The 19118-nt window shown below is 41.7% G+C and overlaps 1 protein-coding gene across 2 annotated transcripts in view; it reads left to right on the top strand.

Moving 5' to 3' along the window:
- Positions 1-19118, top strand: part of ncalda (neurocalcin delta a) — a 114864-nt gene that overhangs the window by 72131 nt on the left and 23615 nt on the right. For both annotated transcript variants that reach the window (XM_079241224.1, XM_079241225.1), the window contains one exon: positions 18337-18747. In XM_079241224.1, coding sequence (XP_079097350.1) covers positions 18370-18747 — 378 coding nt within the window. In that variant the 5' untranslated portion in view covers positions 18337-18369. The remainder of the gene's footprint in view (positions 1-18336; positions 18748-19118) is intronic.

The following is a 19118-nucleotide window of genomic DNA, read 5'->3' as shown; positions in this document are numbered from 1 at the left end:
ACAGTTTTATAGAGAAAAGGAGCAGATGAAGCAATGCTTATTTATTCCTGCCCCCTTTACAACCATGCTCTTTTCTTCTTTGCAGTTGTTAAATTAATCACTTAATGGTCAGTTTTCTTTCTTGTGAAGTCATTATTAGTGAACTTCAGTGGGAGGCAGGTGGGAAAGAAACCCAGCACAGTAATCTGCACATCCTCACATCACCAAACAGTCCCTGATTAACTGCATAAGATCAGTTTTACCTGTTTCTTCTTCTCTGGAGAACTTTTATATCTGCTTTACTCGGCTTTTAGGCCGGTTTTCACAACATCACATGTTCGCCGCCGCTCCTTGTTCTGTCCTCTTAAACAAACAACTACTGTTGTCCAAAAACTCCAAGAAGCATAAAGCATCAGCATGCGCTCAGGTTTTTTATGTTTTCTGGGCAGGAAGCTGCACGGTTGTGCAACATTTTTCATCATTTAATGCACATATAAAATATGTTAAATACAAGTATTTACTGGACGCTTGTTGTTCCGTTTCCGTCTCTATGGAAGAAGTCTGATGTTGTCGGCCTCCAGACTTCAGACGCACATATTTTACCACTCTTATCCATAAAGTCCATTCACAGTTTCCCTAGAGGCATGCTTCTGGGACTCGGTAGTCTCCACACAGGGGTGCAAATGCTCTCATGACTCCCTGTATCATGCACCCCACCTCCTGATAAAATGATCCTCAACATGCCTGGATGAGTATCACACTGGAGGCATGCTCTAAGGACTCCGAGAGCCATGCCTGCAGGTGATGTATTACAGTCTCTACATCATACTGGAGGTTTTAAAAAAGGCCTTGTTTGAGGTTTTATTAAGGACTTGATTCAGATCTGACTAGAAAACTTCTACTTTAGCTGGAGTTCTGTCATAACAGCACGTCATGTTGGCATAAGGGCTCATATAATCACTGCAACCATGCTGTGGAGGTCTGAAACAGCAGAGGCGGATAAAATCTGTTTAAAATCCGCCTTAACTTCCTGCTCTACCCTTCGCTGGAGCTAAATATTCAGTGACTATAATGAATCTTACTAAGAATTTGTGAATAAACCTGCCTGAGCCATCTCTCTCGCTTGGTTTGGGTATAATACCAAACAATAGGATCATATGTAGGGGAGAGCAGGAAAGGTTCAACACTTAGCTTCAGCACCTGCAACTCAGAGAATTTAGAGCTCATGTTTTCAACTTTTATTCATCAAACCAACATTTGTTTATTACGAAACCCTGCAGGAATATCACAGACCTCATGTAGTAATAACAAATACATACCTCACTACTAGGGCTGTGATGATACGCTTTCGTCCCGATTCGATTCGATTCCGATTTTTTTGGGTGCCAATTTGATTTAAATTGCGATTCTCACAATTCTTTCATATTGCTGATTTTTGCAGACTAATAACAACAACAAAAAATGTAAAAACTGTCCATTTTAGGTTTAGGTTTAGGTAGGTTTTAGGTAAACTTTATTATTCAATGAAAAGAAATTCAGGTTCAGGAACAACTCGTCCAAGATTTAACAAACATTTAACATTATACACAGGTCTCAGGTCCGAGTGGCCTCGCAGCTGGAAATCCAGCGTCGCCTTATGACAGATAAGACCAGAGGGACATTAGGATCTAGGGTGGAGGGCAAAAAAACATGGACCACCAGACTGCGCCTCATGAGGGCTCCTGTAAGGACAGAATCACACAACAGACAACACAGTCCAGGAAGCGGTGAAACCTGGCAAAGCCAGGAAAAGGAAGAGTGATCGTGGCAGAGCAGGAGATAAGACAAATCATGACACTGACTTTTACTGGCTGGAGAGATCTCAGAGAAGAGACAGGATGCAATATGGATGCAGAATTAGCCTTTGGTAGAGGGCTCCACAGTAAGAAAAACGGCCAAAGCTTGGCAGTGTTGTGTTTATATGAAATGATCAAGATTATCTTGATTGACCTGGATCAGGTGTGGGCGACTCCAGGGCTCGATGGCCGCAGTCCTCCAAGTGTTAGGAGTTTCCCTGTCAAACAGCTTGAAGTCAAACTCTGCACAAGTCTGCTCATTACCCATTAATTTGGGTCAGGTGTGTTGCAGCAGGGAAACTCTTAACATCTGCTGTGGCCCTCGTGGAGTTGCCCATCCCTGACCTGGATGAATAAAAGCTGTTTAAAACTTACACAAGTGTCACATTTCAGCACAATTTAATGAGTTGTCCCACCGACTGATCAGAAAATCCTCAGACGATGACAGTTAATGATATCCTCGTGTTCAGGTTGTGTTGAGGAGGACAAACAAATATATTCCTCTTCATGTTGCTGCTTTTACTTTAAATAAACAGCTGTTTTACAAATAGTTAATTAAACCTCCATTGCAATGTAAATGAGTGGTTGGAAATCCAGTGATACCAGCTGTGAGACATCTGTGAAATCCAGGGCATTCCACATTAGGAGCGTCTGTGTGTTTAACAAGCGTTTCCAAAGTGATGCAAGAAATAAATGTAAATGTTACTGGGTCAGAGTTGTTGCAAAAGCTATTTGGACACGAAGATGACGCAGAAAGCTTCACCGGGGCTTATCTTTGTCACACCAGTTCGTATCTGCAACATAGGCAGCATAACATTTCCTGTTCTAATTTTAACAATAATTATATTTACATCAAATACTGATGACATGTTGTCTGAATTGGGACAACACAGGAAATTACTCATTCAGGCTCTTTACTCACATTGCTCACATTTAAAAGCCTTTTGACTTAAACACATCCCAGTTCGCAGGGTCCATCTTGACCCCCGACCCCACTGTGATGTACCTTCCATTGGTTATTTTCCATGATGTTATATCCTGTTTCTATATTTTACTTTGACCACAGGAAGCTTGTTGCTAACCCCAAGGGTATTCATCAATCAGAAACATCTGCAAGCTCCGGCGCTCTTATTTTCTCTTTCCATTAGTCCTTCTGTCTGTACGCTTTCTGTTATGCATGCACTGTTCCATATCACACACCTCACCCTGTCACTACATCCTCCAGCTGCCCTAGCAGTTGCTCTGCAAACCCCTTTTATAGTTATAATTCAGCTTCGCCAGATCCTACAACCATCCCACCTTTCTTTTCTGTGGAAATCTAACTCAGCAGGTGTGACTGGGTGGGAGGCTTGGTGTCATCAGTCATCACTTTTATGAGAAAAGCAGTGGGAATGCAAAAGGCAGACTTCTGACATGTAAAGATTTCAAGTGATGGAAAAGTTTTAAGTTCCTGTGTCTATTTCCTGTCCCGTGTCTGGAGTGGGAGATCGAAGTTTAGTTAAGATTTGTTCCATAAACAAAGCAGAGCATGAGAGGAAACGTTTCAACCAGATTAGCATCGTTAGCTTGCTAGCTCCTGCTGGTAAAAAAGCCAACTGGGAGCAAAATCAAACTGTGGTGGAACTGAATCACAAAACCACAGATAAGGAGGCAGAACAGTGGAGAATGTCATTTTAGAAACATGGAGGTAAAAATCAGAATATTAGAGGAAGAAACAAACTCACTGACAAGTAGTAGGACCCCTTTTATTTCCAGAATTGCTTTCATTTGGTGTCACAGATCCAACAAGGTGGAAACGTTCCTCAGAGATGTTGCTCCATGTTGACATGAAGCATCACACAGTTGCTGCACATCATGATGAGAATCTCCCGTTCCACCACATCCCAAAGCTGCTCTGCTGGACTGAGATCTGGTGACTGTGGAGGCCGTTGGAGGACAGTGAACTCATCGTCATGGTGGAGATGATGTGAGCTTTGTGACATGGTGCATCATCCTGCTGGAAGTTTCCATCAGAAGATGCTACACTGTGCTCAGAAAGGGATGGACATGGTCAGCAGCAGGACTCAGGTAGGCTGTGGAGGTTAAACCAGGTCATGTTGGTAATAAGGGGACCAAAGTGGGACCAGAAAACCTCCCCCCACCATTCCACCAGCAGCAGCCTGAAGCGTTGATCCTGACGGCAGGATGGATCCATGTTGTCATGATGTTTCCAGCAGATTCTGATCCTACCATGTGAATGTGGAGCTGAACTGGAGACTCATCAGACCAGCAACGTTTCTCCATCTTCTATTGTCCAGTTCTGGTGAGTCTGTGTGAATTGTAGCCTCAGTTTCCTGTTCTTACTGACAGGAGGGAACCCGCTGTGGTCTTCTGCTGCTGGAGACCATCTGCTTCCAGGCTGGACGGGTTGTGTGTTCAGAGAGGATGTTCTGCAGATCTTAGTTGCAACCAGTGCTGACTGGACTTCCTGTTGTCTTTCCATCGTCTCCAACCAGTCTGTCCAGTCTCCTCTGATAGCAGCAAGACATTCTTGTGGCGCTCAAAGTCACTTAAATCTCCTCTTTCTTTCTTGTTCTGATCCTCTGTTTTGACTCAAGTCCTCCTGATAATGTCTACATGACTAAATGTGATATTTGCATTAACGAGGAACTTAACCTGGTAAATTTGTTTTCTGTTTCCTCCTGTTGGGCTGCAGGAGTTACTGATTCAACCAATTAAGCAGGTCCAGTGATCCAGAACCAGGCAGACAGAGCTCGCGCCAGGCCAGCACAGACAGGGAGCTAAACAAATCAGACACAGTCTCAGGGGGCATGTGGGGGTCGTTTTCTGCCAGACAAAGAGGAAGACAAGTCCAAGAGATTCCGCACAGGCATGCAATTAGACCTGATTTCATAAGAATGTCCCAAAATTGTTGAATTTGCAAAGACATTGCATAATCCTCTCTATGTGTGTGTGTGTGTGTGTGTGTGTGTGTGTGTGTGTGTGTGTGTGTGTGTGTGTGTGTGTGTGTATGTCTAATACTGGCAAACAAAACCAATTGAAAAAAATAGTTATTGATTATTAACTTTAACATGAGCAGTCATGTATGGCTTCACAGCAAAGAAAGTGTGCTTCTCACTACTTTGCTGTTTTTCTCCTGAATCAATAGTCCCAATGTGCGGTTGCCTTCTCTTCCTATCAGGTCTGTTACCATGGCAACCTAATGAAGGCCAAAGAGCTGATTTAAAAGTATTAGGGCTGAAAATAACGACTGTGGGCAGCATCAAGGCAGACCTGAAACTGCCGTGTCCAGCAGGTTAGCGTGAACCTGAAGGCAGCACACTGGTTTACTTCCAGCCAGAGAACAGGAAGGCAACAAGGGTCAGGCCCTCGAAAAGCTGACCGCAGGCCAAGTCGTACAAACTCCTCCAACTCCCCTCCTGTATCCAGCTACTGGCTGGACATCTGCCAGAGTCTGCCTCCGTCTTTTCCCACCTCATTTTTCACCACCGGATCATTGTCACCAAGTCTTACGGGGAGACGTCTCTTCTTTCCCACTGCTGACTGGTTACAGATTAAAGTTTAGCTTTATCGCTAGCTCAAAGGCATGGTTTGGGAATTCCACTTTTCCCCCAGAAATGGCACACTGGCTTTGATTTTGTCTACTAAAACAAACAATGTGGATGAGTGATGAATTATAAATAACTGGCTTGGGTAGTCTCAGGGTGTTCCTGCTGGGACAGGAAGAGAGAAATGTTTCTCCGAAGGCCCAGAAGGATGAAAGTAGACACAGTCGCTCACTCAGGAGCTTTGTCTTTGTTGTTTGATATTTCTTGTAGTCCTTGTGTCCTTCTTTGCTTCACACCCCCCTCTCCTCTTCCACCACGCTTGTTCCTCTGTTGCTGCCCATTGTTCTGGAAACTGAACTCAAGAAAAACCAAGTGGACAGATGTGTCTGGAGAAAAGAGCGGGGAACATAAAGGAAAAGCTCCCCTTCATTCAGCCAGTGAGACTTTCCCTCCTGCTTACTTTTCTGTTTGCTTTATCTAACTATAAAACCAAGCAGCTTTTTCTATGGTTGCACATTAAAATACTTTCCACTGTTCACATCTCAAACTAACATTTGTGGGTTTCTCGTGTAAGTTCCTTAATTTTTCTGTAACTTCTACTCAGATTTCCAGTTAGATCAGGGATCGCCAACTCTGATCCTGCAGGTTGATGTCCTGCAGGCGCTGAACATTTCCCTCCTGCAACACAATTGAAGTGTTGCATTGTTGTTAAAACTGCCATTTAAAAGGTTTATCAGATACATTCCTGCAGAGAAACATCTAATACATTCTCAGGACTGGAGTTGGTTATCCCTGCTGTAGACAGACAGAATGCTTCATGTCAGGCTTGTCTGGCTCCGCTCCTCAAAGGTTTTCATTGTGCAGTCATCCTGACTACTGAAACACAGATCTCAGATCTCTACACTGGCATCCTGTGAGGAAATGAATTGATTTTAAAATGTTTCTGCTGTAATTCAAGGCTGTGAATGGTTCTGGTCTACAGCTGATCTGCTGAGCCACTGAGACCTGTCAGACCATCAGGGCTACGTTTGCTTTCCAACCCAACAGCTAAAACTAAACATTTAGTATTAAAGCTGGGGTAAGTGATGCTGGGGAGGTAGGAAGATGTGAAAGTGGCGTCCTGTCTTGGCTCCTCCCCCTCTGGTTCTGCTCCTTCCGTGATCCGAGGCTTTTTTATTCGCAGCTTTTTCCACCAATGATTTTCTCTTTCTCGGCTGTTTAGCAGGAGGAGACAAATAAACCGAGCCGGGTCGGGAAATCCTTCCTGCATTTTCTCAGCCATGTTTGCCTTCCGAGTTTCTTCTTCACTACTTTGTATTTTCATCCCAACACGCTGTTTATATGCAGGGTGTGGCTATCAGGTATGCGCTGCTGGAGGGGGAGGAGGGGAGCTAGGAGGAGAAGCTTATGAAATATAAGAAATGAACAACTCCATTTGGGTCGGAACGTTTGGATTGGTCAGAGTTTTTACAGATTTACGGTAAACTGAGGGTCTAACTAGATTTCTTAGTGTTCATAATTACAGAATGTATAGACTACTATCAGGACGAGGAACCACTTCACCCAGAAGTCTCTGAGCAACATTACCTACTGTAGCTTTAATATCTGAAACAATCTACCAGGAAACCTGAAGTCTGACACAAGCCTGAGTTCTTTTAAATCAGGTCTGAAACGCTGTAATTTGCCTTTGAGTCTTTCTTCTTCTTCTATGTTGACGGTGATAATGTTAATGGTGATGATGAAGATGATGATGAACTACCCTTTAATGTCTCTGTTTTGTATGTAACCCTCTGTATGCATCCTGTTCCTTTGGATCATGTGCAGCGTATTGGGTTGCCTCATTTATGAAATGTTAAACAGAGACTGGGCTCAGTTTTTTAACCCTCTGATGCATGAATTATTAACAAACAATGACATACTTTTCCACATACAATATTTAATTTGCCCAGACTTACTGAAGCCAAACATTTTCATTTATTCTATAAACATATTGATAAATTAGTATGTTGTTACATTTATATAATGTAAATATTCTATAAACATGGATGTTGTCCTGATTATCACAGAGGCAAACTTGGTGATTATAATCTATATTCAGTTTTATTCTTCTTTGTTCTACAGTGAGTGGTAGTTTATAGGATGATTCATTAATATCCAGCGAAGCAGCTAACATGCAAATATGCATCCACACCCCTTTATAAACTACCAAACAAGCTTTAAAATAGGTTTCCACTGGTAGTGGGCACAATGCATCAAAGGGTCTTTGCATAAAGCAAAACCCAACATGTGTTTTACAGCCCATTTCATCGCTGTAATGCCCTCGGCCGCTGACTGCAGTGAAGAGGGGTTTTTAAAGGGACATATTGCACATAATGAACATAAGTACAACAAATGAAAATGTGCACAGACTCAACAGTAGCTGATTTGCATCAGTTGTCCATTGAACATGCAGCATAATATTTATGTTTCACATAAAGGACTTTTTATTATCATCATTATTTTTAGTGTCTACAACTGTTGATCAGAACTGGCGGCTTTCTCCTCACCTCACACAGCTGCACCCTCATCTACGCGCACGCCTACAGCCCAGTCACTGATTATACCGGTTCTGTTTGATTGGAAGCTGTGTGTGTGTGTGTGTGTGTGTGTGTGTGTGTGTGTGTGTGTGTGTGTGTGTGTGTGTGTGTGTGTGTGTGTGTGTGTGTGCGTGTCCATTTGAATGTGCATCCAGCGCACTCAGCCAGAAAGCTCGTCAATGGCTATGAAATTTTTGCCCGATGTTACTATGGTAACCGCAGTAAAATTGCTTCATAAGAGAGAGCCAGTCATGTGTAGGCTGAATTAACTCGGAGGATGAAAAGTATGGAAGGTACGAGCACGACGTGAGCGACATGAGGAGTTTATGAATGGCACAGCTGAAAGAGGAAAAGGTTTGTTGAGAAGATGAAATCAGATGGAGTAGAGCAGCTGCAGAGCAAGGGGACGGTGAAAAGGATGAAGAACAAGATGCACGTATGAGCTGGAACAGGTTGGAATAAATAAGGTCTGACAGAAAATATAAAGATGTGTGTGTGGTGTTATTCACAATGTATTCAGACAGAATTAGAAAGGCCTGGTGTTTAACATGAGTCCACGAAGGAAGAGACTGAAACATGTCGCTGGTGAGAGTGTGTGAAGTGGTTTGGGTTGTTAGAATCTGAATAAGACTGAGCCAGAGGATCAGCTTTGTTCCCGATATAAATCTGACTCAGTATCTGCGATTAAAGTGATAATCCATTTGATTGATGTGAATTAAAGCTTTGAAAAGCTTCTGTAGATGGTTTGAAGAAATCTCACGAGTGGAGCAGCTGAAGCCTCTACTGTTATCAGACGAGCTACTAGAGATCGAAGTCATGACTCGATGCAATCAGTCGGCTTCTGTTATAAGATATGTATGAATTGGCTTGAAATGATGTGTATGTTGATTCGTGTATGTAAAGTGCCCTGTGACAACATTGTTGTGAAGTGGCGCTTTACAAATAAAGTTGAAAAAATAGGGCTGTGACGACACGCTTTTGTCCCGATTCAATTCCGATTTTTTTGGGTGCCGATTTGATTTAAATTGCAATTCTCACAATTCTTTGATATTGCTGACTGTTGTAGATTGAAAACAAAATAAATGTATAAAACTTTTGTTTTGCTAGTCATTTTTCTTGATTTCAATGAGGAAAAACAACCCAGTAGGCAAACCATCATTCTGCTGATATATAATGCCCAGGAAGACAAGTAAATAAATCAATAAAAACAATCAATATGACAAAGATTTTATAATGAATAATTTTTATTCATTTGGAAAAAAATCAATTTTTTAACAAAAATCGATTTTTAAATTGTGAAGCAAAAAAAATCCAGATTTTTTTATTTTTCGAATTGATTTTCCCACCCCTAAGAGCTACTTTCTAGTAAAAGCAAACCTGATACGTATGGGTGAAAATTATGCTCAGTTCATTCAGCTTTATTACCTCCGCCAAGGAGGTTGTGTTTTGTCCGAGTTGTTTGTCTGTTAGCAAAATTACTCGAAAAGTTATGGATGGATTTTGATTAAATCTTCGGGATATGTTGGGGATCTCACGAGGACCAAATTATGAAATTTTGGTGGAGATCCGAAAGAGATCCTGAAGTCTTTTTACATAAAAAGTACAAAGCAGACGTTGCACCACTGACGACCACGTCATCGTATGCAGTGGGCGTGTGCGTAATGTGCGTAGCTTTGGCTATGATTGACTGATCGATATGACTGACCCCTCCTTCTAATTCTGTGATACGGTAGAATCTCGCTGATTTCTTCATGTTTACATAAATGTGACCAATCGGCACTGACAAACCAGGAAATGTTTGTGACGCTGAATAACTGACACCTGTTGTAGTCCAATCAAACTGATGTTACCGGGCAGGAAATGGTGATTTTGACCGCCTAACTATGCCCGAAGCACCGCAGGAAAAATAGTCGCTTTACTGAATGCAGTTTTATGTAGATGGATTAAATATTTTAAGGTAAAACAGCAAAGGTAAGACAGAATATGTAATGATGTTTTTCAAACGTGAAGCATAAATTCTGCCTTCGTTTGACTCTGGTTGAGTGAATCTTGGTCATCTTCCTGCATAGGCTTCACTTTTGCGCACCGGACGTTGCCGCTTGGTTATATCTGATTTATTAACTTGTGAAATTTTGTTTATTTCCAGTTTGTTCCAGTTTTCTGCCCACTAGTGTTTTTTATCAGTGTCTTGTGGGTAAAACATAATCCTTCATAAGCCATTTTCATAATGATTGGTTCCAGTAATAAAACAAATTTAGGTTATTGAAGATATAAACTGCTTCCACAGCCATTGGCGCCTCCTATCTCTGTCACTGTTTGGTGTTCCCTGGCACACAAGCATGGAGTTTGTTTGTCATGTTTTGGCTCCCATCCACAGATTTTCACTTTACTTGCCAACATGATTTTATTGCAGTAAAAACAAGTCTGTTTAGTTGTTGTGAAGTCATCTGTATCTGGTCTGCGCCAGCCTTTTATAAACTATAGATATGATACAGAAGTAGCTTTATTTAGGATTGGGGTGTTTGGTTGGTGGCATCTCCTTTCGTGTTCAGTTTCACCCTTTTTATGTCATCTTTAATCAATTTTGTGTTTATTTATGCTGCCTTTGTGCATATTTTCTGCTTATATTCATACCCTGCAGCAGAACACAAAGCAACCCCCAAACAACAGGAAAGAAAGATGCTAAGAGATTTCTTACACAGCAAAATAAACAGTCAAGCACCAAATAAAACAACAAAAAAAATGTTTTTATTGTCACACATCATTTATTGTCATATCATTCAACCTAACGATTTAAAGTGACCTTGTTTGTGACAGAAAACTGTTGTTTACATTAAAAACCGATAAACATAATGTTCAGTTCACCTTGTTTCCTTTTGACTTTTGTCCATAATTACTGACAGAGTCGTTCTTCCTCTCACTCCACGCACACACATCTAGAGTCGTAAAAACAAAAATGAACCATCCTTCAAATGTAAAGTTTCACACAATGGGACATTATTTAAAAAAAAAATCCAAAAGGTATTAAAGTGAAGGTAATAAAACCCCAGACAAACAGCTAGAACATGACATATTACATTGTTTTTTCAGAAGCCGTACATGGAAAATTGCGAACACCTTCCATCAGTAGCTTATCGAACCTTTAGCTGCACTAACTGATGCTTATTTTCTCGACGCAGTTTCCGTCTCTTACATTGTTGTGCAGACATTTTGCACTTTTTTCCACAGTGTTGCTTCAGTTCATTAAAGTTTCCAGGCATGTGCTTAATGCACAGGTCTCACCGTACCGCACGAAACCTTTTCTTTTTTAGCTTCTTCTATTTTTATGTGGTGTCATAATCCTGTTGCAGGGTGTCATAACCACCAAGTTTTAGCTGTCAGACGGATGGTCTCACATTTATGCAGTTTATGGTCCTCTCAGTGGCTGCAAGGTGTTAAAGGTGTGGCTGGAAAATAAGCCCTGATCATCAGTCTCCCCCCACCGTGCCAGACAGTTGGTCTGAGGCGTTTGTGTTGTTATTCTAAGTCTGGTTTTCAACAAGTATGCTGTGGTCTTGTGGTGCTCCTTGGATGAAGTTAGCAAACTTAAATCGTGCTTCTGTTTTCATTTTAAAGAAAAGAAAGTCTGAATGAATGTTTTCTTTTTGTGAATTATGTTTTACATTACAGAGTAATGGACTTCATATAGTTTGGAAATAGCCTTGTAACCTTTCCCAGATTCATTAGCAGGAATAGTTGCTTCACCGAGATCATGATGATGTCTTTCCTCCTTGGCTCTGTGATAGTATACACCAGAATAATACATTTTCCAAAAGCTCCACCGGCATGGAGGTGATCAAACATCCTTCCTGTGGACGACTGATGACAACACAGGACAGTAGAGAACTGGAATAACAGTACAGTGAATACAGTACAGTACAGTGAACCAGAGAATAAATCTGTCCAGCCACTAACATTGTCTTCTCATTTTACGTCAGCTGTCGACATTTTTCTGTATTTAACAGAGTAAATATGAAATTAAGATATTTTTTAACACATTCATACACATATTTATCTGTTTTATTCATCCTTCCGCTACATTTATCCTCCAGGTGAACAACTTTGCCATGAAGCAAATTTAAACCTAATGTTAAAGCCAAGCATGAAAAAACCTGGTGAAAGAGTGAGAACCACCGTATGTGGTTGTTCTACGGATGCAAAAGTCAATTAACTGAGAAGTGGAAGTTTCTGCACACAAATCTGTCGACTCACAAACTGCGGGGCAGCAGCATCATCTCCTGTTGGATAAGCACGTCATTATAACGGACAGAGTAGGCGCATTCAGACATGTATGTAGCATGACAGGCAGCAGGTGAGTGGCTTAGTAATAACAGCTATTTCACCGCATATATGCATGTGTGTGCAGGAATGGTCCCAAAGCCATAGATACACATGTTTTACTCTGAGTACCACCAGTTTACCTTTACAACAGAGATATTGTTTAATCTTTTGGTCTGTTTTTCAGTTCTGCAGCCATCGTGATGAGAAGGTTCTCACTGCAAACAAATCATTAATATCATTTGGGTTATTACCCAGAGAAAACCCTTAGTGTAGTGTTTCTCAATTCCGGTCCTCAGGCCCCCCTGCCTGTTTTAGACATGATCCTCCTCCAAAGCACCTGAGTCAGATAACTGAGCTTCCTCATCAAGTTCTTTGCAGCCTGTTAAGGAGCCCTTTGTTTCATTCAGGTGTATTAAAGAAGGGTTGCCTATAAAACATGCAGGGCAGGGGGGCCTGAGGACCTGGACTGAGAAACACTGCCATGGTGGTACACAGAGAGCATGCAAAGCTTGGTAATAACCATCACACTTCCATGTGACTGTCAGGTTTAGCCAACTCTGTTTACAAATATCTTAAACCATCAAACAGGCTTGAAATTACCATTAAAACCACCAAATTACCAAACCAAGCTACTTAAATTATAAGAAAGTAGTTTTGTCATATCCATTAGGTGACATTTGTTATTATGTATGATTCCCACAGTTGTAGTTTTCCATCATGTGATCAGAATTTATCCAGTTTTAAAAGCAAATTTGTGATAATAATGACATTAGTAGACGAATCAGCTGGGAAACTGTAAACATTCAACCTGTCTGTGGTGGCGGCCAGTCGTATCAACAGAAAAATGTCATAACGCTGATCTCTAAACTGTTATAGATGATGTTTCAGAGGTTTTGTTATAAAGAGGAACAGTGTGTTGGAAATCAGAAGGTTTTGAAAACGTGCACTCGTGAAGAAATTTGTTCCTTTAAACCCAAACTGTCCTTCAGCTGCAGCTGTTGCGGCCACGTCCATTACAACATTTCAGACATGTTTTTTAGGGGGATTAGTATCAAACAGCCTTCTAAAAACCTTGTTTGATACATCGCTTGATTCATTTCAATACCTTTATTTTGTCCTCTGAAAGGCCAGAGCATGACAGCCTCAGATGTCATCAATAGATGTAGAAAGTAGAGAAATACGGTAAGTTAACAGAGTCTGGAGTCTCAGTCTGACAGCGAAGTGTTGTAAAGCGCGGCAGCAGCAAACTCTTCAGCTAACGCTGGAATAATGAGTCTCCCGGAGGTTCAGCGCCCGCTGTCTGTCCACTGTGTGGTGGAGAGGGTGGTCCGGGTTGTCCATGGCAGGGTTGTCTCAAACGTTTCCTGTCTGCAGCCAATCACGGAGCAGCTCTGCGCTTTTCTAGTCATACCTGGAATCGATCTCCCAACTTTCCAGCTGAACAATGACTGTTCCTCCTCCTAAGCTACAGCTGCCCCAGTTATGCCGATCAGTTTGTTACACCTGATCTTATCTCTGGCTTCGATGCTGCTCTCCCAGCGGCAGGAGAACAACAGACACTGGCTACAACAGACAGGTAGAACATCTCCAACATCCGGCTGCACATGTTGAAGGATATGAGCTTCCTCAGGAAATAGTCCGCTCGTCACCGCCTTGGTTGTTGGTCTTCTGCTCCAGTTTAGTTTAGTTTATTAAGGTTCCCCATTGCCTGTAGCAAGCTACAGCTATTCCTGGGGACAATTATAATATCAAAAACAAAAACTTGTAAAAAGTTACACAGTACATCAACATTTCAGTTCAATCCTGGAAAACAAGGTATTTACATATTCAAAATCATCTCTGTACATCCATTTTTACATAAGTAAATGCATGCATGTAATGTCTATTTATATTACATCCTATCATGTAAACTTCATTTACAAAAAATACGCTAACTTATAATTGGATATCAACCTATATATTTGATTATCTATGATACAAATCTTCTAGTACACCTCTATCCACATTATCAATTAGTTTACTCTATTACACATACATTTGTATTCATTATACTTGTCACCAAACCCTTATCGTTGTGATTTATATAGATACCTGTGCTTTTGAAAAATAGTCTTTTAATAATATTATAAAGTTTTTAAGGTCAGTGGTTACTTTAATGTTCTTTGGTAGAGAATTCCATATTTTCATGCCTCTATACATAACTGTTTCTTTTTATGGCACCTGATTTTGCTTTAGACTAGCTAAAATTTCCATCTTTTGCATGTCTTGTGGTATATTTGTGATTTCCAGCACTAAAGTTAAGGTTATTAAATAAAATAACAGGTAGTTTTAATACAGATATATTTCTAATTACAACTGTCAATGAACATAAGAATCTTTCTTTGACCAACAACCAGTTATGTTTCTTATGCATTGTGATAATAAATGTTCTGAAATCACACTTCAGTACCGTTCGGGCAGCTCTATTTTGTACATGTTGTAGTCTAACACATCCCTTGTGGCATTTGACCAAACGACTGGGCAGTAATCTAGTTGAGATGAGATCAGTGATTGAATTATGGTTTTGAGGATGTCCAGTCTGATGTCGATGTTCACACCCAGGTACTTTTAGTCCTCCACCTTGTCCACGTTCCTCCCAGGAGGTTGTGGAGCTGCCCTCCTGCTGAAGTCAGTCGCCATCTATCTGGTCTATATTCCAAACCAGATGTACCTGATAAAAGTGTCGACATTATAAAGAAGTCAGCCTGGGAAAATGTATCTGTCCATTTATTCCTGTAGTTATTATTCTGTTTCACTGAGACATCATTTCTTTTTCAGTCATTATGCTGAGAGCAGGAAGCTGTTCTGTTTCCTCCATCAGGGTCTAACAGGAGATATCTCAGCTCCTCAGAGGTTATTGCTTTTCTTTCTCTTGTTTTTATATCTCTCCTGTGCAGCATCATAGCAAGCAGAATGATGCTCTGGCTGCCACGTTGTTATTTCCCTGTCGAGGAGTGCTTAAAGCTGGGGTATAATGGGAATGAGATTTGGTGGATTTAAAGCTTCCCTTGATGTTTGAGTACTGTTCTTTGTAAGGATGCACCAATCCATGTTTGGGAGTTCCGATCCGATACCGAAACCTAAACTTTGATAATGTGCCGATACCAAATGTGTTTATGTGAACATTATTATGGTTATTATTGCTGTTATAACTGTGTAAGATTTTATTAGGTTGTAATAAATGACCCATCCTTTCTGAACTTACCTCACCAATATAAATATAATAACATTACAGATCTAAAAATTTCAACAAGTTTTATCATGATTTGACACATTTTACCTAAATACAACTATAAATGTGTGGTTTGGAAACAAAGATCTGGCTTTTAGTGCCGTGTTCCTCGTCGCATGCGGCTCACTGACTCTTGATTTGCGGATTGTGAAGCAGCCACTGGCTTTCTGAAAATGCATCTAAACGAGTCATAATGATCCTCAACGCTGCAGTTCTCTCCATAAACAAGAGCTGCAGGCTGCCTGCAGAAACTTTGCTGTCCTAACGGCCCTAACTGACCCTGTCAGAGTTGCCAGTTTTGGCTGATTTCAGCTGCCAGGAACTCCGCCAAAGAGCTGCTCCGTCGGTAGCTCCGTATATATAATGAAAAAGAAACGCCCACATTCTGGAGGCATTATTGTATTTTCACCATATACTGTTGCATAAGAATGCCGTTACTCCCTGCAATATTTAGGATAACCATTCCTTTCTGCCGGAGGTTTTCTTCCTGTTATAAAAGGGAGTTTTTTTCCTTCCCACTGTCGCCTCATGTATGCTCAGGATGGGGTATTGGACCCAAGTCATGACTCAATGCAATCAGTTGGTTTCTATTATAGAATATGTATGAATTGGTTTGAAATGATGTGTGTGTAAAGAACCCTGTGACAACATTGTTGTGAAGTGATGCTATACAAATAAAGCTGAACTGAAAAAAATTGAATTAAAAAGATGAATGTTACTGATTTAGTAACGTAGCAGGATACGTAGCGTGGGAATGCTTTTTTTTGGGGGGGGGCGGGTCTCCTCTTCTCTTAGTGTACTGAATGCGGCTCTTGTTGAATTAACAGTGAGGATCACTGTTTTAGTGTAACAAAAAATGTCACATTTTAACATTTAAGGCATTTATTTCTTTTAAAACATGTCTGAAGCGTGTCATCAAACACATCTGCGCTGGCTTGACTAGTGTGGTATCAGTTGTGGTATCGGTACGCTTCTGTTTATACCAAGTACGAGTACACACACTTTGTATTGGTGCATCCCTAATTCTTTACTTTGATTATTACTACGTTACATATTTATGCTGGACATGATGAGGGGAAACAGAGAAATGGGTAATTTAATGAGAAGAAAGTGAGACAAAGCAACAACAGAAACATGCTGCTACACCTGCAACAAAACCTCACAGAGAACATGTTGCAGCCGCTGGAGGAAAACAAAGGTGGTGAATTTCTGAGTAAATGTGTGAGAGCAAAATACGTGTGCAGTCATGCAAATGCAACCGCACCCCAAGACCCAGATGAGCAGCAGCAACCACAGCCAGTCCACCTCATACACTCACCATGAAAACCACCCCAGCCAGAGCCCCAATGGTCATGGAGCACAAGCCCTCGGGGATCAGATACCAGTCCCACCAGACCCACTCTGTGGGATGGGTGTGCACCCACCCCAATGTCTCGACAATGCAACCAGGGGACCAAAATCAATCTACAACCCTTAGTACATATGCAAATACACACCCCACCCCTAACTAACCCCCCCACAACCCCTCAGTCCAGATCATCTCTTTTCTGATTGGCTCATTCCGGTTGAAGGTGTCAGTAGATCAGACTGCAGGACTCTTTTCTAGTTTCTCTCAGGGGGAGATTACAGTCGCCTACGAGGAAAAGGAAGTGAAAAGTAATCATTCTGTTGTTGTTTTCATTTCCCTTGGTTTCCAAAAGGGCTGCTTTATTCACTGTAAGCTGACTCATTTCCTGACAGAAGTCCCCGACATGGCTGCAGAGCACATCCCACAGAGCTCAGCGCACATCAGACCTAAACTGCTCCAGTGTGTCAGCGGATATGGGACATATGCTGCAGTTGTCCGCTTGCACAAACACAAATACAAACATGCATCTAACTTAAACGCGCACACTGACAGTATGAGAATGCAATCTCACTGAGACCAGGCGCTTCCTGTTTGTGTTAGAAAAAAAAAACCACGCAGATAGAAAACCGACAGCATCACCGCTGTGACTCTGACACCGTTTTCCTCTCACAGTGTCTCTCCCTGATCTTCTGCTTCAGCATAAAAACTATTAACCAAACTGAACAAGTCAGACATCTGACCTTGCTGCTCATCGAGTTGTTTTTATGCTGATATTTAATGACTTTAATATTCAGATAATCTCATAATTCCCCATCTCCAAGTCTGCAATCGCTCAACAGGACGATGGACAAACAGGTACTTTTATGAGCAGCGTTGCTTTTTATTGTCAGAAAATAATGGATTGCCACTTTATTCCTGCTCAAACGCTGAAAAGTAAATGGACTAAACGTTTTATTTCTCATCTAAATGGACTACAAACGGTGACTGTAAAGCCTCATCCTACACATAAAGAGCTGCACTACAAACAATGGCAGGCATTTCCAGGAAGAGTGAAAAGAAATAGTTTCTGAACAATCATGAATCCGAACGATGTTGGTCGAGCAGCTCATCTTGCGTATCATCTACCATACCTCCCTTTCCTTCCTGCTCATCTAAGCTTCGTTTAGAGCCTGTGTAAAAAGTTTATAGAGTAATAAAGCCCACGCAAAGCTTATGGCGCTGTGTGTGCGCAGAGTAAACACGGCTGTTTTCCATGGAAAGTTCCACTAGTTTGTAAAAGGAAGTTATTTTAGTCCTGATGGAGTTAAAATAAGAGCTCTTTCATTTTTAGCCCATACCTCGTCGCTGCGCCACCTCTAGAGACTTTAGCGATGATAACAGCAGAGTTTTTCCTTTCGTCTCTGTTTGTGGACGTTTCTCGCAGTCTAAAAGCAAACTCTCTCCTCTTTGTGTGTCCCAGCTGTGAGCCAAGTGAGTGACAGGACAGGCCGCCATGGGGAAGCAGAACAGCAAGCTCCGTCCGGAGGTGATGCAGGACCTGCTGGAGAGCACCGACTTCACCGAGCATGAGATCCAGGAGTGGTACAAGGGCTTCCTGAGGGACTGCCCCAGCGGGAACCTGTCTATGGAGGAGTTCAAGAAGATCTACGGCAACTTCTTCCCCTACGGAGACGCTTCCAAGTTCGCTGAACACGTCTTCCGCACTTTTGACGCCAACGGTGACGGGACGATAGATTTCAGGGAGTTTATCATCGCGCTAAGCGTGACGTCACGCGGCAAGCTGGAGCAGAAGCTGAAATGGGCCTTCAGCATGTACGACCTGGATGGCAACGGATACATCAGTAAGGCCGAGATGCTGGAGATTGTGCAGGTAAGCAACATATTTCACAGAATACATACACAACAAAAAGCTCCCGGTGGGCGTAAAATGGTCTCTATCACGCGGTTGTCTCGGGTCTTCTCCATGATGACACGTATGCTGACTGCAGCACCAACCAGGGGTTGTTAAACTGTTTTATTAACAGTGCTGCCACTGTATCCATAACACAGCCTTTACGAGACCAGAAAAACCAGCGCTGGTATTTTAAGAACATCAGAACTTGCATCTTTGCCTCGGGGTGAGAGCAAGTGGAGCTGGATGTGCCTCCTCCCAACACATGACTACTGGGAGAGATGTCATTCAAGATCCTTTATAGTCAGCATCGATATGTCGCCGAGCTCTAAAGACGCTTTAGATTATCA

Source organism: Telmatherina bonti (genome assembly GCF_933228915.1).
Source record: "Telmatherina bonti genome assembly, chromosome: 5".
NCBI lineage: Eukaryota > Metazoa > Chordata > Actinopteri > Atheriniformes > Telmatherinidae > Telmatherina > Telmatherina bonti.
The sequence above is the reverse complement of the archived record's forward strand: the minus strand, read 5'-3'. Positions and strand labels throughout refer to the sequence as shown.